Source organism: Gopherus flavomarginatus, chromosome 4 (genome assembly GCF_025201925.1).
Source record: "Gopherus flavomarginatus isolate rGopFla2 chromosome 4, rGopFla2.mat.asm, whole genome shotgun sequence".
In the NCBI taxonomy this organism is placed as follows: domain Eukaryota; kingdom Metazoa; phylum Chordata; order Testudines; family Testudinidae; genus Gopherus; species Gopherus flavomarginatus.
The window spans coordinates 161509291-161531358 of record NC_066620.1 but is presented as its reverse complement, the minus strand read 5'-3'; the positions used below and the strand labels follow the sequence as shown (position 1 = coordinate 161531358).

Sequence of the window (22068 nt, the reverse complement as noted above, 5' to 3'; positions counted from 1 at the left end):
GCAAGGTCTTATTGTGCTTGGTGCTGTACATATACATTTTAAGAGACTATATCTCCCTTTGTCTTGTCTATTTAGAAAGAAAGTATTGTTTCCCTTGCCATTACAAAGATCAGAACTGAGGAAAGAAACATTAAGGGTATGTCTATACTGCACACTCCTTACAGCAATGTGTAGAGTACATACACTGCATGTCCCTCTAGAATGTTTGTAAATAGCAACGTAGACAGTGCGGCACTGCATATGTGAGTATAGACGTACCAGAACCCTTAGGGTATGTACTCTACATGGTTCTCTATGCTCTCAAGTAGTGCCTCTCCTGTGTATCCTGCTATTTTTAGCAGTGTAGTATCCTGCTTCTTCCCCACTGTGAGAGCCTTTCCTCACTTTCAGAGTCTCTCTTTGTGTTGGGGAAAGGCTCTGGCAGCTCCCTGCTGCCAGAGCCTTTCTCTGCTTCAGGGAGCTGCAAGACCCTTCCCCTGCTACCTCGCCATTGCCAGAGACCTTCACTAACTTGTGTAACTACAAGTCACAGTGTGGATGAAGCTTGCTTTTCATTCTGGTGTGTAGCTACAACTACAGTAACTACTCACTTAATGTTGTCATTATGTTCCTGAAAAATGCTACTTTAAGAGAAATGATGTTAAGTGAATCCAATTTCCCCATAAGAATTAATGTAAATCTGGGGGTTAGGTCCCAGGGAAAATTTTTTCACTAGACACACACACACACACACACACACACACACACACACACACACACACACACACACACACACACACACACACACACACACACACACACAGTATAAGTTTTAAGCAAAAAATTTAATAGTGTACACAGCAATGATGATTGTGAAGCTTGATTGAGTTGGTGAAGTGAGAAGGTGGAAGAGGGTGGGATATTGCTGCTAAATGTTGAACTAGCACTCAGATAAAAACAACAAGGAGTCCGATGGCGCCTTAAAGACTAACAGATTTATTTGGGCATAAGATTTTGCGGGTAAAAAACCTCACTTCTTCAGATGCATCTGATGGTAAATTTTTGTGGATACAAGCTAACACGGCTACCCCCTGATACTTAGCACTCGGATGAGCCCTTAAGTGTTAATGCGTTGTTAATATAGCCTCACACTCTACAAAGCAGCACAAATGGAGGGAGAAAACACAATAGATGCATGGCAGTGGCCACAAACATTCCTTGCGGAAACTGAACATGTTGATGAACCCACGCTATCCAATTGCAGCACATCAATTCCCTCCACTTTCCAAAGTGCTGGGTGGTGCATGTATGTGTGAGAGAGACATACACTGTGTGTGTGTGTGTGGTGTGTGTGTGTGAGACAGAGACGCACATTGCCCTTTTAAGTACTCTGACCCCACTCTAAGTACACTGCCTTATTAAGTAGATCAGCAAGTTGAGACAGCAACTGCTGCCAGCAAGCTCCCTCCATCCTGAGTCCTGTTGTGTGTCCCCCACCGCTCTGTGGAGATGGGGTACAGGAGCAGGGACAGGGGGACACTCTGACATCAGCACCCCTCTCCCCCCTGCGTCCCCTGCACAGCAAGCAGGAGGCTCCCGGGAGCAGCTCCAAGGCAGAGGGCAGGAGCTGCACATGGCAGTGGGAGGAGGGACGCCAGAACTGCCTGGCAATTGATGGCCTGCTGGGCAATTGCCGCACAGGGAACTTAGGGGAGCTTATAGGGGGCTGCTGGCCCACCCTGGTTCCAAGCTCCTACCAGCTAGCTCCAACAGGCTGCTGTTCCTGCAAGCAGTGAACAAAGCAGGCGGCAGCCAAACAATGTTATAAGGGAGCACTGAACAACTTTAAACGAGCATGTTTTCTAATAGATCAGCAACGTAACAGTGTTAACCAGGATGACGTTAAGTGAGGAGTTAACTGTACCCTGGTCTCTGGCACCCATGGTGTGCAGTGTAGACATAGCCTTAGTGACCAACCCAACTCTGACAGAAAGTCTGTGACAGAGCTTGGGAATTGAACCCAGATTACCAAAATCTCAGAGCAGCATCTTAACGACAAGATTATCCTCCTTTTACCATCTCCTTTTTAGAATATATATTTTGTCTGTGACACTGACTACATCTGCTTTATTAGTTTTACAATACAAGTCAACTATGGTGCTGAGTCTGGGACTAACTCAGAAACACTATTGAAGTTCTTTTCTGATGCAGTTCTTTAAGTAGATATATTCTGTCAATGTCTTTGACCTTAGTAGTTGACTTTTATACTTTCTCTTGCAATACAGCAATTTATGCTGCAGACTAGTCAGAGAAAGTGGTGGCTCATCTACTCATAGTGATTTACTGCAAGAAGACTATTTGATTCAAATGCAGAAGCCAAAAGACTTAACTGCTGACTGTGGTTAACAGCCAATAGATAAGGAGGTGCCTGCAGCAGCTGCTGTTAGTGCACTTGCGGTTGCTGTCATTGCTGCCCTTGACCTTGTCCCTGGCCTTTTTCTTTGAGGTTCTTGTGACTGCCACAGTGCCATTAACATCTGCCCTTCCTTTTTATTGGTCATCCTTCGCCTAGTCTCCTAAATTTGTAGGAGTCAACAGATTCTGTCTTCAGACACCTTCCCCAAGTTCTCTTAAACTGTTCCTCATATGGAGGTGTGAGGTGTGTGTGGGGGAAGAATCACAAATTTTTTTGTTTACAGAATACACCAAAAACAAGTGTAATGGATGGAAAAACAAACAGCATTACACTAATAATAATTATTTTGTTTCTTAAACACAGATTTTTCTTTAAATTATGTTTCTTTGCTTTCCTCCCGAATCTTCAAATACTCCATGCCAGCTCCTTCTCTTCCCCTGAAATCTTCCTCATGAGTTCCAGTGCACAAAGTGCACGTGTAAATGTCAGTCCGCAAAACGATATTACAGGAAGGTGAATTTATTATTTAAGCTGCAGCATCCCCTTAGCTGTGGTGCACAAATGTCATATTTGCTAGCAAAAACTGTTCTTATTTGTATGTGTGATGTTTTCAGAGAATCGGGGTAATATTTTTCCTTGGCACCTTTATACAATACTGGCAAAATTTTTGAGTTTGCTGGTGTTCTGTATGTGCAAATTTTTCCTCCCAGTTTTGGGTCTTACAGTGGTGAGTGAATGGAGCAATTTAACTTTATATCTCATCTCAGTATAATGTGAAAAGAGACACTAAAATGAAGCAGTAATTTTCAAGTTGCTATAGTCATCATTGGAGCAGAATGTTACCTGTTCACCCAGAAATATTTGTAAATACTTTTAAAAATCTAATTACCCAAAGTGTCCCTTTAAATACTTTTCAAGAAATTTTCAACAAATAAGCTTTGCAGTTGTTATAAGAAGGTACTCAAAACCAGTAATTACCTGAACATCTTGATTCCCTGTGCCTTTCATGAAAAACACAAATGATTTGTGTTAAGAATTTCTGCTACTATGATAAATAATTGTGGCACACACTCCTTATTACATGTATTCAGTTCACTTTGTGTTTATAATCAAGTGGATATTTTTCTCTATTTTTAAATGGTTCTGGCAGCTTTCCTCGTCCCGTGAAAAATACTTGGTTAAACAGGAACACACCAGCACAGCAGAGGGACACTGTGATTCCTACTCTTGAAAGTGTGGTCTTCGGCAATAACTATGCAAAACAATTATCAGCAGATGTAAGAATATTATTGATTATTTTATTTATAATATTTCTGATTTTTATTGGGTAATAATTCTTTTTGAATGGTAATAAAGGGCAAACTTAATTAAAGGCACTTTACTATACCTAGTGACATGACCTAAAGGGAAGAATTTTACCAAAAGGCTGTGATATGTGTTTCAAGTTCCCTTTTATAGAAAATTTAAAATATTTAGTGTAGGGCTCTTGATTTAATCACAGTTAACTCACGCAATTAACTCAAATATATTAACCATGATTTAAAAAATTAGTTGTGATTATTTGCAGTTTTAATTTCAGTGTTAAACTATAGTATACCAATTGAAATTTATTAAATATTTTGTGCTTTTTCAAATATATTGATTTCAATTACAACATAGAATACGAAGTGTACAGTACTCACTTTATATTATTTTTATTATAAACATTTGCACTGTAAAAATGATAAACAAATGAAATAGTATTTTTCTGTTCACTTCATACAAGTACCATAGTGTATCTTTTTATCATGAAAGCGCAACTTATAAATGTAGATTTTTTTTGGTTACATAACTGCCCTCAAAAACAAAAGCCTGTAAGTCCACTCAGTCCTACTTGTTCAGCCAGTTGCTAAGAGAAACAAGTTTATTTACATTTACAGGAGATAATGCTTCCCTCTTCTTGTTTGCAATGTCATCTGAAAGTGAGAACAGACATTCTTATGGCACTTTTGTAGCTGGCATTGCAAGCTGTTTACATGCCAGATATGCTAAACATTCCTATGCCCTTCATGCTTTGGCCACCATTCCAGAGGCCATGGTTCCACACTGATGACGCTCATTAAAAAAATAAAGAGTTAATTAAGCTTGTGACTGAACTCCTTGGCAGAGAATTGTATGTCTCCTGCTCAGTGTTTTGCCTGCTTTCTGCCATATATTTCATGTTATAGCAGTCTCGGATGATGACCCTACATGTTGTTCATTTTAAGTACACTTTCACTGCATGTTTGGCAAAAAAGAAGGTACCAATGTGAGATTGCTAAAGATAGGTACAGCACTCAACCCAAGGTTTAAGAATCTGTAATGCCTTCCAAAATCTGATTGGGACAGGGTGTGGAGCATTCTTTCAGAAGTTTTAAAAGAACAACACTCCAATGTGAAAACTACAGAACCCAAACCACCAAAAAAGAAAAGCAACCTTCTGCTGGTGGCATGTGACTCAGATGATGAAAATGAACATGCATTGATCTGCACTGCTTTGGATCTTATCAAGTAGAACCCATCGTCAGCATGGACGCACGTGCTCTGGAATGGTGATTGAAGCATGAAGGGACATATGAATCTTTAGCAAATCAGGCAGGTAAATATCTTGCAACACCGGCTGCAACATTGCCATTCAAACTTCTGTTCTCACTTTCAAGTAACATTGTAAACAAGAAGTGGGCAGCATTATCTCCTGCAAATGTAAACAGACTTGTTTGTCTGAGTGATTGGCTGTACAAGAAGTAGGACTGAGTGGACTTGTAAGCTCTAAACTTCTACATTGTTTTATTTTTGACTGCAGCTATTTTTTGTACATAAGTTGGCATTTGTAAGTTCAACTTTCATGATAAAGAGATTGCACTACAGTACTGGTAGTAAGTGAATTGAAAAATACTATTTGTTTTGTTTTTTACGGTGCAAATATTTATAATAAAAATAAATATAAAGTGAGCACTGAACATTTTGTGTTCCATGTTGTAATTGAAATCAATATATTTGAAAATGTGGAAAACATCTAAACATTTTAATATAAATGGTATTCTATTATTGTTTTGCAGTACAATTAATTGTGGTTATTTTTTTTAATCGCTTGACCACCCTAATTTAGTGTGTTTATCTTTTTTGTGAGATTGCACTCCAGTGGAAATTGCAGGCCCATGAATGAGTTTCAGTTTCAGATGAGTTTGGGGTGGAGGATTATCTGTAGAAAATCTTTTTAGTTATTCTGCTAATGCAATTTTATAGTATGTGATTAATATGTATACGAATCCTTTTTTAGGGTTGCAGTTTTGTGATTGCGGAGTCCTTCCTGAATCATGCCTACAATCTCCACTATACACTTTGTGCCAGTTTGCTGCTTGCATTTAAAGGGTTACACAGCTATTTCATCATGATAGCAAAGGAGCTCCCCTCCTCTCACCGAATAGAACTAGGTATGCTGAACACAAGAAAATAAATCACTTTTATTTTCTATCACAAAGATATTTTTTGTCTTCTTGCTGTGCTCCTTAGAAAAACCTGTTTTCTCTCCCTTCTTCTTGACTGAAATATAATTCATCTTACACTTTGCACCTGTTGTGCACCTGCTATTTTACGACTGGAATTGAGATGAGTCTTATAGTAATGATCAGAAATATAACAAAAAATACTGCCATCAAGGTAATAAGATTTAAAAACTGGCTTTACATGAGATTAAATTATTTTCTTGTAGCTTTTTCAAATCATTTACATTAATACTAAAAATATTTGAAGCAAATCCCCGCCCTAGTCTAAATACTATATTATGCGTATGTGCATGCTGTAAGGAATCATGATTGTTATATATAAGTAAGTTTAAAGTTTGATTCTAAAAAAATTCTAAATGCTTTAAGTTTTGATTTGAAAAGAACATCCTGGGGGAAAACTTGAAAATAAGGCCTCAAGAAGAAATTATTTCTAAGTCAATTTTTTGTTGTTTAAAGGCTGTACGCTCTTAAATTGACATAATAGAAATTGGAGAGGGTCCAGAGAAGAGCAACAAGAATGATTAAAGGTCTTGAGAACATGACCTATGAAGGAAGGCTGAAGGAATTGGGTTTGTTTAGTTTGGAAAAGAGAAGACTGAGAGGGGACATGATAGCAGTTTTCAGGTATCTAAAAGGGTGTCATCAGGAGGAGGGAGAAAACTTGTTCACCTTAGCCTCCAATGATAGAACAAGAAGCAATGGGCTTAAACTGCAGCAAGGGAGATTTAGGTTGGACATTAGGAAAAAGTTCCTAACTGTCAGGGTAGTTAAACACTGGAATAGATTGCCTAGGGAAGTTGTGGAATCTCCATCTCTGGAGATATTTAAGAGTAGGTTAGATAAATGTCTATTAGGGATGGTCTAGACAGTATTTGGTCCTGCCATGAGGGCAGGGGACTGGACTCGATGACCTCTCGAGGTCCCTTCCAGTCCTAGAGTCTATGAGTCTATGAATATTAATTACCTGAGACTTTGGAAAAACAGATTACACTAAATCTATGTAACTGAACAGTCAGTAAGATTACACTTAGTTTTGAGAGTAGCCACTTTCTTATCATGATTAAAATTGAACCATTAGAGAACATATTTCTACGATGAGAAAGCATACATGGGGTCTCAATAAATTTTATTGAATTTAAAGAGGCCAACTAGAGTTTAAATCAGCCACCTTTTGCAAATGGAGCTAAAGAAATATTGCTTTAAAATCTAGTTCTAAAAATAGGTCTGTTCTACAATAGGAATTTACTTTAGTATATCTTTTGTCTCTCAGTGGTATGAAAAATCCATGCCCCTGAGAAACATAGCTATACAGACCTAACTCCCAGTGTAAACAGAGCTAGGTCCCTCTCGGGGAGGGAGATTACCTGTGCCAATGGGAGATCCCCTCCCATTGGTGTAGGCAATGTCTATGCTGTAGCATTTTAAGTGAAGACATACTCTAACATGCAAGATTAGTACTAAGCTAATCTCTGTTTTGAGTTGTGGAACCAAAAAGATGGCATAGGTGTAAAGGGATAATACATTGGCATTCTCAAAGACCACTAGAGTTTATGTCAAGCATGTTTGTGTTGAACATCAAAACTTTTTGGCTTTCAAAAAAAAGGGGAGAGAGAAGGGCATTTTGGAATCCATGAGTATGTTGTTTGATAGAGGTTACTATTTCCACTACTGTTAATTAGCTATGTCTTTTAACATTACAGGATGACTAATCAGTAGGCATTTACCATGCAGGACTTTGAGACATGAAAAGTTGGCAAAAAATGAAAAAAAAAAAGAATTTATTATATAAATACATAAATAAATACAGTATAACCTCAGAATTACAAACACTAGAGTTACGAACTGACCAGGCAACTACACACTTCATTTGGAACTGGAAGTACACAATCAGGCTGCAGCAAATACAAAAGAAAAAAAAAAGCAGACACAGTACAGTACTGTATTAAATGTAAACTACTACCGCCCCCCCCCCAAAAAAAAAAAAAAAGGAAAGCAGCATTTTTCTTATGCATAGTAAAGTTTCAAACCTGTATTAGGTCAGTGTTCAGTTGTAAACTTTAGAAAGCACAACCATAACATTTTGTTCGGAGTTACGACCATTTCAGAGTTATGAACTACCGCCATTTCCCTGGTGTTCATAACTCTGAGGTTCTACTGTAATCTATTTGATATAGTGCCTTTTTCTTCCTGCATAAAAATTTATGTTCATTAAAGTACCATTTACACTAGAAACTAGGCTTTCTATAATCAAGAACAGGATCAGTGCTTATAGTCACAGTGAAGGGTATATTGTGTGCCAGTTACTTTAATCTTCCTGTGGTGGGGAACACCCTTTTTATGTGAATGACTCAGCTTTTAGTAAGGAAACGCCTTATGTGCCAAATAGTATCTATTGGTTTTACTCTTTATGTAAAGATATGCTGAGAATACCAAAATTACTTACTTGAAACTCCAGACTGAACTCCTGAATGAATCACAGCTTTTTCTTCAGTTCCCTAACACATTGTATAAAATAAAATATATATATAATAAAATAGAAACCGGGATTTGAATAATACAACTGTAGAGTATCATCCAAGGCCCATTGAAGTCAGTGGAAAGAGTCCCATAGTGTTAGGTGGGTTGGGCTCATACTTACTTTCAGAATCTTAATTTGCCTTGAGATTCTGCAAGTTTGAACAGAAATAATCAAAAATAATATATTTAGTGCTTTGACAATTGACTCATCTTTTATTTATTGATGATATTTTCTGTTTTAATTTTTTCTCAGTCTTTACAGTTTAGTATGCTAATATCTTTTCTTTTTTCTTGTCTGTGAATTTTTTTTCTTAGTTCTGTTATATTGTGCATATACCTATATCTGGACTGTTTATATGACGACAGTGACTAAAGCAGTTTATACAGATACTAACATTGCTAACATTATTCACTTTTTGCTTCTGGAAAATAACCATTACTGATAGCTAAGGACAAGGACTGTTCTCTTTAAAAACTAGCAATAATCAGAGACAACTGCACTTCTGTGAAAATAAAAAAATACCCTACACACTAGATTTTCACATATTATCATGCATGTTTTATTTTTGTCATTTGTTATTACTATTTATCTTGAGTTTTTACATGGTAAAGTATATTTTATATCTGAGATTCAAATAGGCTTTTTGGGGAAAAAAATCCTAAATCCTTTTTAGATCTCATAAAAAGTATTGTTGTTCTTTGTTTTAAATAAAATGTCTTTATCTTGCTTTAATTTTATTTCTTTTGATCACTTAATTCTATGATGTACATTTTTATTCATTTAAAAATGTTGATCTATTTTTTTTAAACAAAGTGTATTTGCAGCAGCATACGCAAAATACTATTGGACTTTATAAATAAACTTAATTGTTAGCATTTAATCAATGTTCATTTTTAAAAAACAAAAAACAGGCATTAGAAAATTTCAAAAACATCCTTAATGTACATCATGACTAACACCTAATCTAGAAACTTTACTAAAATTATATGCTTTAATGTTCTATTCTAATTGCATTAATTTCTAGGCTAGCAATAAACTTTCTTACTAACTTTAAGGCAAATAAGCACAGATTGGAAAAAAAAAGAGTGTAGTAACTAGTCATCTGTGTGCAATCCTTATAACTAGCCAAGGCCAGCATGCAGGTCCTTTATGAACGCCTTCTCAGAAGAAAATATCCACGAACCCAGAGAGACGCCTATCTAGGTATGTTTTTAAAGCAGGTGATATAATCCCTTAGATTTTTATTATTAGTGCAGAGTATTTTTGTTTCAGGTTTAAGGAGGAGCAAAAAAACTAAGGACCAATTCAACCCTGATGCAAGTGTGTGGAACTCCAGTGAAAACAGTGGCTTGACGAAATCTAGCACTGTATATCAGTACCATGAGCTACTATTGAAACATAGTTTAGTTTCTTTCTGTTTAATAAAATAGAAGTGATTGATTAGTTAAATGACTTCAGCTGATTTGAAATCAAATAACCGGAGAAAACAAGAATTTCATTTAGCTTCATTAATTGGTACAACTTAAAATTTCTAAATGATAAAGATGAATGTATTTTCTTCCTGGGGAATCTTCCATGTCTCTGCGGGAGCCTCCTGACTTGTTTTCTCTTATTTCTAAACCAACCAGTTCTCAAAGCTTAAATTGCAGCTGTTCTCTCTTTGGAGGTTGTCAGCACTGTTCCATAATTGGTCGGGGGAGAATTATATTGTAGCACACTCCAGCTCAGATGTTGGGAGAGAGAAACTGGTCCACAAATCAGTTGCAGGTCTCTTACATGGCAGTGCAGAGACTTCTAATAGGCCTAGCGTATTATGACTCTGTTTTGTCTGGAATTTTTTATTGTTTTTGTAACCAAAGATCCAGCAAAATCATAACAAATCATTGCTGGATGAACATTACTGATACAGAATATTTTACTTTATAAGGTGGTATGATTGAAGGTTAGTTATATTCAGCTAATTATAGAATTACAGTTTCAGTTTCATCTTTCAACTTGTTCCTCAAAGTTTTATAACTGGGATGTAAAATCAATTTTGGGTTGCAGTTGACATGCATGGTAAGCCTTCAGCATGATGATGGTTGAATAAGCCAAATAATTTTTTTCACAAGTAACTGAATTTGCATGGTACTACACACAACTGAAAATATATCTCAGATGACAAATTTTCATTTAAGTTGTTGTGAGGATGGGATAATTATCTTTATCAGCTATTTAGATTATAGGAATGTATGCAATTGTTTTTAACTGCTGGTTTTTACAAGTTTCTGACAACTTGCATTACTACAAATTGAAAGCTTGGTTTCTCAAAATGAAATAGGCTTTTAGTTATGTAGATTAGGTCATTTGATGTTACTTTCAAGCTTTTTTGAAAATAGGTATTTTAAACACATTTTTACCTAAAACATTGTAAGAAATCCATTGATATACATTAAGACGATGTTAGTCATTCTGTAAATATTAAGTATATCCTAAAAATTTTATAACAGGAAGTTTTGTGTTAACTCATATGTTTCCATGAGAGAATGTATTTTCTCACTTGTCCTTCATTTTTGTGATATTGCAATGTTTCAAAAATGGAATTAACCATACAAATTGAACACAACAATTAATTTTGAGGTATATTCTGCCATCCTTATTCATGCAGCCTGAAGTAAGATGGCAGAATGTTCCCTAAATTAGTGTTTGTATACAGATTAGTCTAGGGTAGTTATCTGGTATTCCATTTTTTGAAATACCTACAATATCATGAAAATCAAGGACAATTGAAGAAATAAATTATCTCCTAGCAATATAAATCAGTGAGACTATTGAGAGTTTATGATGTGAGGCTTATGCATAAATCTTTGTAAGAACTGGGCCTTACTCTGCAAACAGTCCTGTTAATTTCACCATTAACTTCATTCTTATTAAACAGTGTGAGTAAAGATGGCACATAAGAATTTCCAAAAAGTAGAAATATGTTTATAAATAAGTCATCCACATTTTGTGATCTAATTTCAAGCTGCCATCATGTCAATATTGTGTAATCGCAAAACTTGAAATGATAAAGAGTAATTCTTTTTGAACAAATATGTATACCTTGAATAATTTGAATTAAGGTAACAAAAGTGGTAACTTTGGTAGCCTGGCCAGGTATTTCATCTGACAAGGTATTTCATCTGAGAGAACTCTTTAAAAATAGATTATTTTTGAGTAGGTGAGAGATATGCAGTTGTTTTGTAAGTGTTCTTGGCATTCAGTTGCTACCCTCTTTTTTATTTAAATAGGTTGTGTCCCATTCTCAGCCCTGCACATGATCAGATTCTACTATTATGCTCTAAACTCTTTCAAAAGAAAAATACTGCCATTCCAAATGTATAGACAAAATAGTTCTAACTGTTATTTATTTCAGAGCTGCAATATTTCTGATAACATCAGTTTGGCAGATATTTAAAAGTATAGTTTTAAAGAATAATTTTTTTTAAAATGCATAAGACCCTTTTCTAGTTAGACTTAGGCTCTTAAGTCATTTAGATGCCTTAGAAAATTTTATGCAAAATTTTTATTTTTACATTATCAAGTATATAAATACATATACGAATTATATGTACATTAGATGTACAATACAAATGCTTATGTACATACAAAACAGTGTCTACTCAGAATAAAGTTTTAATTATTCAAAAATTGTCTATTGATATGAAAGCATTTTAGTCCAGAAGTTTTCTTTAGTTGAGAAAAATGAACAATTTATAAAGTTCAGAAAATAACTGCATATAACTGTGGAACAGCTCCAGAAAACACTTACACGTGTGAGTATTAGGTGTGCAAGCAATCCCACTAACTTGAACAGGACTACTTATGTGCTTAGTTTTTCACATTTAGAAGGGGATCAAGGCCTGTGTTACCTGAAATAAGGAATGTACATCATGTAATCAACCTTTAGGCCCTGATCCTGCAATCCAATCCATGAGAATGAGTCCTATTGGAGTGATGCTGTGCAGGGGTCCAGCCACACTGATCTGATTGCATCATCATGACTGTAGTCTTGATTTAAATCATGAACTTCAAATCACTAAAATACAAATGTCAATTCCATGCTATTATGCTGCTTTACTTTAAAGGGATATCAATTAAAAAATCACACTTATTTTACCTTAAGTTGTAATAGGTAATATCTAAGGTTACTAAGATCAAAGGAAATTTTTTTCTCTCTTTATCAATAGATTTTCTTTGGGTATTTGTCAGCATACCATGTGTCCCTGTTCCCTCAGTATTGTCAGTTACTCATTTCCCATTGTTTTTATAAGTCTTTCAAACAGCTACAGGAGAGATTTTTTAAAAAAACAGGCAAATGTTATTATAAAATAAAAAGAAACAATAACATAGACACTTGGGGTCTTAATAATTAGTTGAAACGTTGTAGCTCAGATTTTGAAATGTAATAGATTTGAAATTAATGGTGGTACTTTAAATGACATCAAGGTTTCTTTGAGTCTTTTTAGCTAAATTGCTTTATGAGGGAAGTTGATTTGTTCTACAAGTTGGAAAATATGGGTCTGAATTTGGTAAAATATAATTTCATGCATATGCATCCTAATCTTTCCAGAGAACATAGATGTAGAAGCTCGCCTTACAGAACTGTGTGAAGAAGTAAAGGTACTTTTTGTCTTTTATTCATAACAAATGTAAAATAAGTTAAAAGCAAATTATTTTCTATCTGTATTTCATAGATTGCTGCGGAGAAAAATTATTGATTTTGGTAATTTATTTTCTGTGTTGTTTCTTGCTCATTCCAAGAGATACTGTATCCCACTTATGGATTGTGGCAGGTTGAGAGATATAGTTACTAGTGATGTTTGAAATGCAAAAGATTACTGACTCAGTCTTAATTTTGATAATATTTCTCCTTCAAATGGACTCTTCACTGCCAAACTCTACCAACGCTTCTTTACATTCTACTCTCTTCTAAGATGTCTTCTCTTTCTAATCCTTCTCTGCCTAGAATCTGAGAAAATTAAAAAAAACAAGATTTTCTTTCAACAGCCTTCTGTTCTTCTACTTTACCTCCTCCCCAGGTTCTGATATTTTCCTTCTACTATCCCACAACTGCCCAACCTCCCAGTCTCCCTCACTGCTTTCATTCACTCAACTTTCCTTATTTTGCTAATACACACACAATTTCAAGTATGCCTTTGTATTTCCTTTCCTAAAGCTTAAAGCAGGAGTTCACAAATATTTTCTTAGTGTGGTCCATCTCCCCTGTTATTCAGGAATATGCACTTTCCCCTTCTTTCTCAATAGCATAACTGAGGCAGTTAAATACAGCAGTATAGCTTAAATTAAAAAGAAACATTAGCTAAAAATAAATCTTTTCCTGTATTTAATATGATGTGAAAGCTGGAAACAAGGAAAGTCAGCACCATGTGACTAGCCAGCTCTCTCTGGACCACTAGGAAATGTTTCACAGGTCAACATTGCTTCACATACTGAAAGCTTCTTAAATTTATGTAGTCTTCTTCATCTCCTTCTTTCTTTGGGCATAGCTGACCACACCTCTCTTCCTTAGATCCTCTCTTAGCTTCCTCACCTCTGCATTCTTCTGGCTTCCCCTGCGTTGCAGTGATCACCATGTAATCTTCTTCAGAGGTGTCTCATAATTTCCTTTCCCCTGTTCTCTTATCCATTAGTATCTCTTAGAGGTTCTGTCTCTGTTCCCCATCTCTTCTCTCATCCTCACCTAAATGATTACCAAATCTCTGTCCTTTGTCTTTTCTCTTCAGTCTTGTGTCTCCAAGATATCTCCTCTTGGCTTGTCCCACTGTCATCTTAAACTAATCTTTCCCCAAATGGAACCTTTTATCTTTTCCTCCTCTTTCTTTTTTTCTGACTGTTGAAAGTACCAGTATTTTCCTATCTCTCAGGATTAAAATCTCTGTGAAGTTTTTTACTTTGAATTATTTACTCCTTAAACCCTCAAAAGCATGCTGGATGTTTTACACTTACACCCTCCCCACAAACACACCACAAGACCAGATTCCAGCCACCTATGTGCTGAACACTATATTAATATTAACAACAAAGTGGAAGGAATGGAAGCCAAAATAGGAAAAGAACAAGTTAGACTATTTAGATAAGTTAAATGCATTCAAGTTAGCAGAGCCTGATGAAGTTCATCTTAAGGTGTTTAAGGAACTAGCTGCAGGAATATTGGAACTGTTAACAATTATCTTAGAGAACTCATATAGGATGGGTGAGGTCCCAGAGGACTGGAGATGGGCAAACATAGTGTGTCTCTTAAAAAGAGGAACAAAGAGGAATTACCAAGCAGTGAGCCTAACTTTAATATTTTGAAAGATACTGGAACAAATTATTAAATAATCCATTTGTAAATACCTGGAGGATAATAGGGTTATAAAGAATAGCCGGCATGGATTTGTCAAGAACAAATAATGCCAAACCAACCTAATTTGCTTCTTTGTCATGGTTACTGCCTCATGAATTGGAGGCGGGAGGAGCAGCAGTGGGAGCAGTAGAGTTGTGATATATTTTGATTTTAGTAAGGCTTTTAGCAAAGTCCCAATGTGACATTCTAATAAGCAAACTAGGGAAGTGTGGTCTAAACTAGTGGTTCTCAACCAGGAATATGCATACCCCTGGGAGTACGCAGAGGTCTTCCAGGGAGTACATCAACTCATTTAGCTGAGTGTTTCTCAGCATGAGCGTCATGACCCCTAAGGGGTTGCGAGACAGATTTAATGGGTTTGCAGTGAAGGGCCAGCATTAGGGTGTAGCAGCAGGACAATTGCCTTGGGCCCCACACCACAGGGGGGCCTATGAAACTAAGTTACATGCTTCAGTCCCGGGAAGTGGGGCTCAGGCTTCAGATTTCTGAAAATGGTACAGTAGTATGGAAAGGTTAAGCACCACTGGTCTAAATGAAATTACAGTAAAGTGGGTGCACAACTGGTGGAAAGACCTTACTTAAGAGTACTTATCCATGGTTTACTGTCAAATTTGCAGGATGTATCTGGTAAGGTCTGACAACGGTCAGTTCCGAGTCCAGTACTATTCAGTATTTTCATTAATGAGTTGAATAATGGAGTGGAGAGTATACTTATAAAATCTGCAGATGACACCAAACTGGAAGAGGTTGCAGGGACTTTGGAAGACAGGATTAGAATTCAAAAGGACCTTGACAAATTGGAGAATTGGTCTGAAATTCAATGAAGATGAGTGCAAAGCACTACATTTAGAAAGGAAAAATCAAATGCACAGCTACAAAATGGGAAATAATTGGCTAGGTGGCAGTACTACTGAAAAGGATGGGAGGTGTTATCGTAGATCACAAATTAAATATGAATCAACAATTTGACATCATTCTGGTGTGTATTAAAAGAAATGTCTTATGTAAGCCATGGGAGGTACTTGTCCAGTTCTACTTGGCACTGCTGAGGTTTCAGCTGGAGTATTTTATCGAGTTCTAGGCACCACACTTTAGAAAGGATGTGGAAAAACTGGAGAGAGTCCAGAAGAAAGCAACAAAATGATAAAGAGTTAAGAAAAAAACAACTCTGAGGAAAGGTTTAAAAAAAACCTCTGTGCATATTTAGTCTTGAGGAAAGAGGACTCTGGCTATGTCTTCACTACCTGCCGTATCGGCGGGTAGCAATCAATTTCTCGGGGATCGATATATCGCGTCTCATCTAGATGCGATATATTGATCCCCGAACGAGCTCCTATCGATCCCGGAACTCCACCAACCCGAACGGCGGTGGCGGAGTCAACCTGGGGAGCCGCGGACATCGATCCCGCGCCGTGAGGACGGTAGGTAATTCAATCTAAGATACTTCGACTTCAGCTACATTATTCACGTAGCTGATGTTGCGTATCTTAGATCGATTTCCCCTTGTAGCATAGACCAGCCCTGAGAGAGGACCTGATAAGTCTTCAAATACGTTAAGGGTTGTTATAAAGATGACTGTGATAAGTTGTTCTTCGTGTCTGCTAAATGTATGACAAGAAGTAATAGGCTTAATCTGCAGCAGGGGAGATTTAGGTAAAATACTAGGAAAAGCTTTCTAACTAGAAGGGTAGTTTAGCTCTGTAATATGCTTAAGGGAGGTTTTGGAATCCCTGTCATTGGAAGTTTTTAAGAATAGGTTAGACAAACACCTTTCAGAGAGAGTCTAAATTTACTTGGTCCTGCTTCAGCTCAGGGGCTAGACTTGCTGACTTCTCGAGGTCCCTTTTAAGCCTTCATTGCTATGATTTCTATGCTGCTACAGTGGTTTACAGAGGTCAGAAAGAACTTCCTGGGGAAGAGCAGCATATAGGACCAGTAGATGCAGCCCTAAATTGCCTGCCTCACAGTGTCAGAATGTGGCAGGGTTGGGGGGCAAGAAAGGAGGTGATTGGAGCACACTCTGCTTCGGCAGTTCTGCCCAATTCTGCAAAACAACCTATAACCAGCCAGGTAAAATTAGAGCAACCCATTAGACTTCTCTAAATTACACTATGGTCAGTATTAGCCCCCAAAACAGAATCTTGGAGGCACAGAGATAGATGGAAGCTGCCTTTATCCTGCCTCTCCCCCTCCTTCAGCCTGGGCTGTGCCCTGAAGTACATGCAGCCTAAAGTTCAGACAAAATGTCAAATGAGAGCAACAAATAGTGGGAAGGAACTGAAGAACGGAGGACTTGTGCATTATCACACTACATGTAATTCCTGATTCTTCTTTCTCTGTAACGTGACCAAAATCAGCTGTTTCTTTACGAACTCAGCTGCTAAAACCTTTGCCTCAGTACCTTGGTCATTTCTCACCTCACTTACCTTTTCTTACCACTTCTCCTGCCATTCATATGTTTATAGTAGGGCTTCAAGAACATGCAGCTGGTCCAATATCAATTTTAATGTATGGTTCTGTATTTTTGAGATCAGTTTAGATTAGTGTAAAAATATGCAAAGTAGTGAAATATTAAGATCCCTTATTGTGGGGAATACTAACCAAAGACACCATCCCTAGCACTCAAATTACATTTAACTCTAATGGAACCGTGCTACAAGAGACTATCTGAGGGATGCAGTAAACTATGAAGAAGGAAAGACTCATTTCCTGTGTGTCTTTCTTTTGTGAGGGCCTGGTTCTATGAGGTCATTAACACCTCGTGAAAGTGGGCCTTGAGGAAGCAAACTGACTTAAAAATACAAGTACCACACAGTCATAATCAGGGGTCAGTTCTGGAGAGGAGATTACTCTCATTTTAAACTAGTTGTAAGAGCATCAGTATCTCAGTTTTATCCTCACAATGCCCATCATTGGCTGTGACACAAGTTTTGTTAGTGTCATGTTTCTAATTCCTGATTCCTAGTTTTTGTACTTGATGCTGTAGTTTAGAACTCTACCAAGTACAGTGGATATAACCTGGCCTTCATTTTAAAATTACAGTTGACACGAGTCAAGTTCTTATTGTAATTTAAGATGGTGTAACCTGATTCTAAAAGACTTTCTAGGGTAATATCTGAAACCACACAAAAAGTGTTCTGTTAGTAATGTAACTTTAAATGAAATGAATTGTTTTTGATGTTTGGACAAAAAAGCTTTAATTTAAGAGTTCTTTTTTTGTAAAATTATTGTAAGGGTAAATATGTTACCATATGAAACTGAGTTTATTTCATTAGTTTTGTGTACATGTGAAGGCAACATTTATAAACAAGCATTTATAGATTTAGTAAGAATATTTTTCCTAACTTCAGAAAATGGAAAATCCTGATGAACTGGCAGAACTTATAAACATGAATCTTGCACAGCTTTGCTCTCTTCTGATGGCTCTGTGGGGGCAATTTCTAGAGATCATTACCTTGCAGGAGGAAGTCACAGCTTTACTAGCACAAGAACATCACACACTGAGGGTAAGTATTGAACCTGACAGTTAAGCATGATGTAGAACAAATTTTTTTAAAGCGTTATTGAGGAGCTTTTAATCTGTAAACTGGTAGGTTTTCAATGAGATACCAAATTCTACTTTTTTCTGCTATGTTTTTTAAAATCAGAAGAGTAGAACTTTGAATGTATCTTTTGTACTGCATTTATAATTATGGATTAAATTATTGATGCTAATTGGTGAAATGTGATTTTAAGAGTACCGTATATACTTGATCATAAGCTTGTTCATTTATAGGCCAGCCCTCCCCCCTGAATGGATAAGTAAAAATGGAAATTTTTTATAACCCGTTCATAAGCCGACCATATAATTCAAGGGTCAGCAAACTGGTTCCCGGGCCATCAGGATAAGCCACTGGTGGGCTGAGATGGTTTGTTTACCTCGAGTGTCCGCAGGCACGGAGGTAAACCTAAGTAAACAAAGTGTCCCGGCGTGCCAGCTGCTTACTGTGATGGGCCAGGACAGCAACTGGTGGGGAATTTTTTTGAGAGGGAGAAGCTAGGAGTCAGGGGAGTAACCTGTGACCACCCTCCAAATCCCCTATCCTTGGGCCCCCACACTCTCCCCATACCATCCCTTTGGGACCCCCACACTCTCCCCATACCATCCCTTCCCACCTTATCTGGGGAGGGCTGAGGAGGATGGCTCTGACCTGGCTGGAGCTGCTCCAGCAGGCTGGGCAGCGCGGCCGCAGCCTGCTCCGACGGGCCAGACCGGGCGGCACAGTCATAGCATGTTCCAGCGGGCTGGGTCAGGTGGCACGGCCGCAGCGTGCTCCAGTGCCAGGATGGCACGGCCACAGCCTGCTCTGGAGGAGCGGGGCCAAGCGGCACGGCTGCAGCCTGCCAGCCCCGGAGCTGCAGCTGCTTCACAGGCTGAGGGGGAGTAGCGTGGCCAGAAGTGGAGAGACTCTTGCCCCGCCTCTTCCCTTCTGGCTGTGCTGCCTCTCCTTGCCCCCTCTGTTGGGGGCAGGGGCTGTGTCCCACCTCTCCCTCTCTGTACCCATTCAGAAGCCGATCCCATTCTCTGGTGCTTCCCTTTTTTACTAAAAACATTCAGCTTATGAACGAATATATACGGTAATTAAAAGACACATATGTTTACTACAAAACAGCAATTAATTACATTTCTGAATAAGAAAGCCAGCTTAGAAGATAAATTTCAGGCACTGGAGAGGTAGCAGTTGTGCAGAATAATACATTTTTCTTCAGGAGTCCTACCTAGCTGGTCTATCCATTGTACTTTGCTGTTGCATGTAAGCATTCCTTGCCAGTCATGAATGAAAATGTGCAGCTTAAGGAATGATAGCATTCATAACTTCTTAAAGAGAGAAGCCTATTATGGGAAATCTTAAAAGAGAAGAGACAAATCAGAAACAACCTGGAATATGGGTGAAAAGTATCTGCCTTGGGCTTATTTTGGGCAAAACAAAGGTGATGCTGGTTAAGAGTAAAATATTTTCAAGAATAAGTAAAAACTATGACCGGAACCTCAAATGAAGATATTTTCTCCCTCCTCTCTTCAATTATCAAGTAGGGAGGTAAATATCCGTTTTAAAAGTTAATCATTTAAATTATTATAATTATGTTGTTTAATAGGTTAACTGATTAAAGCGAGAGGGGCTGCTCTGGCCGGCCAGCCTGGGTGACAGGGCTGGGTGACAGGGCTGCTTCGGCAGGACAGCTGGAAATGCAGTTGGAGGGCCGGCCCAGTGGATGGGGTTGGCGGGCCAGGCTGGGGCTGCTTCAGCTGGCCTGGGGCTGCTCCGGACAGCCGGGCTGGGGGTTAATGGTTTAACTGTTTAGTATTTTACATCCCTTTTATCAAGGTTATGTGCAAAATTGGAGTGTAGACTCTAAGATAGCATGAGTAGCTAGAAACCTCTTCTGTTTATAGCTGATCAGGAAACAGTGTCAGACCTTATTGAATGAGATTTAACCACAGTGATCCATGACTTTGTCATATTTATGCTAAATTATTGCAATGCACTATATCTGGGATAAACAAAAAGTCACCTGGAAGCTGCAGCTGGTAAAACACTTTGCAGCTGATCTACTGAGCAGCACTGGCCCGTCAGACCACATCATACCAGGGCTTTATACATTACAGTAGTTACCTATCCAACATAAAGTCCATTTCAGGGTTCTTGTCCTCTACAAAGCATTGGCTGGCCTGTGACCTAGCTGTCTCAAAAACCTTTCTCTTTGAGCCCCATAGTTATAGTTATCAGGGACACTTTGATTGAGTCCAAGGTATACCTAACACAAGAGCTGGATATTCTGCCTTCTTAATGAAAGAACTCATGGCTGTGGAACTGGTTTTTCATGGACAGACTAAGCCTTGAATCTTGATGCAAAACTCGTTCTGTAGGGAGGAAATTTTATTAGTAGTTGGATGACCCCACCCAACTATGTATCTGTCCTAGTCTTACACTGCCACCCATCACCCTAGTATCTGAGCACCTTCCACGTAAAATCAGTAGCAATAGTGAGGATCCTCCAAATTATTTCTGAGTTTGGACAAAAAGGGGAAGATGCTCTTACTTAGAAATAGCTGTATTAAAGCCCAGATAGTATGTCAATGTTTACAGACTGTGTGTATAATAAGAATACAAAAACATAAATATTTTTTCTCTACCTCAGCCCTGATGTTAAAGATAAAATATTTTAGGTAATGATTTGTATGTGCAGTATCTTGTTTTTAAATATCCTCTGATTTTATTTTTTTTTATCTTTCTAGCTCAGTTATCTTTGAAAATTAAATATTGATGCACTTATTTTAGGTAATTTCAGTCTACTTCATCATATATGCTGAACACCTCGTTAACTGGGTTGAGATAGACACATCATCAAAAACATTTTTTCCCATGATCCCTATCCCTACCAGCTTCCACTCCACTGTAATGTCCCACAGAGTTTCTGTAGAGGTCCCCTCCATATTTTTGACAGCATTGTATGGTTTTACAGTAGTGTTTTTATCTTTATATTCTTTTTATATCCATTTGGGATATGATTTATTTAAAAGGAACTTGCACTGTGTACTAATAAAGTCATTTGCTACTACATGGTCCTGCTTTGGGTTCTGTCTTTTGAAGCTGAAGAATGACTGTGCTTTCAAGCTACTTTTGACCTCAGAATCATTTTTGAGCATAAACATTGCTCAAATTTACTTTTTTGGTAGAAAACCAAACTTTTAAATCTTCAAATGTAGCTTCAGGAATATACGTCTCAGAGATGCAAATCCAGATTCACATCCCCAAGTTGGGATGGAATAATTCTGTGTTATCCACAATGTAGGGTCGTACGGAGGGATGCACACTCTGCCATGTTTCTGAAGTGACATCTCTGTACTTGAAGATGGCCCTTTTTATAGCTAAAAAGAACTAAGCTAATCTCATCTCTTTTCTAAAGTGATCTGCAAGTATTTTTAAAACAAAATTTTAAGGTTCCCACACAGTAGATGCAGTATCCAGACATCAAAGGTGAAAGGGGAATGCAGGACATAAGTAATATTAAACTTTTCTTTTTGTTTTAGGCCTGACAAACTCAAGTTGTTGGGTCTAGCTCAGGAGTTGGCAACCTTTCAGAAGTGGTGTGCCGAGTCTTCATTTATTCACTCTAATTTAAGGTTTTGCGTGCCAGTAATACATTTTAACATTTTTAAAAGGTCTCTTTCTATAAGTCTATAATATATAACTAAACTATT

The 22068-nt window shown here is 37.7% G+C and overlaps 1 protein-coding gene across 8 annotated transcripts in view; it reads left to right on the top strand.

Moving 5' to 3' along the window:
- The window catches only part of FAM135A (family with sequence similarity 135 member A), a 170690-nt gene that overhangs the window by 77418 nt on the left and 71204 nt on the right, over nucleotides 1-22068 (top strand). For 6 of the 8 annotated variants that reach the window (XM_050950601.1, XM_050950598.1, XM_050950599.1 and 3 more), the window contains 5 exons: nucleotides 3546-3672; nucleotides 5694-5847; nucleotides 9563-9640; nucleotides 13029-13078; nucleotides 18176-18331. In XM_050950601.1, coding sequence (XP_050806558.1) covers nucleotides 3546-3672; nucleotides 5694-5847; nucleotides 9563-9640; nucleotides 13029-13078; nucleotides 18176-18331 — 565 coding nt within the window. The remainder of the gene's footprint in view (nucleotides 1-3545; nucleotides 3673-5693; nucleotides 5848-9562; nucleotides 9641-13028; nucleotides 13079-18175; nucleotides 18332-22068) is intronic. The other 2 variants (XM_050950604.1, XM_050950605.1) reach the window with 1 other exon arrangement.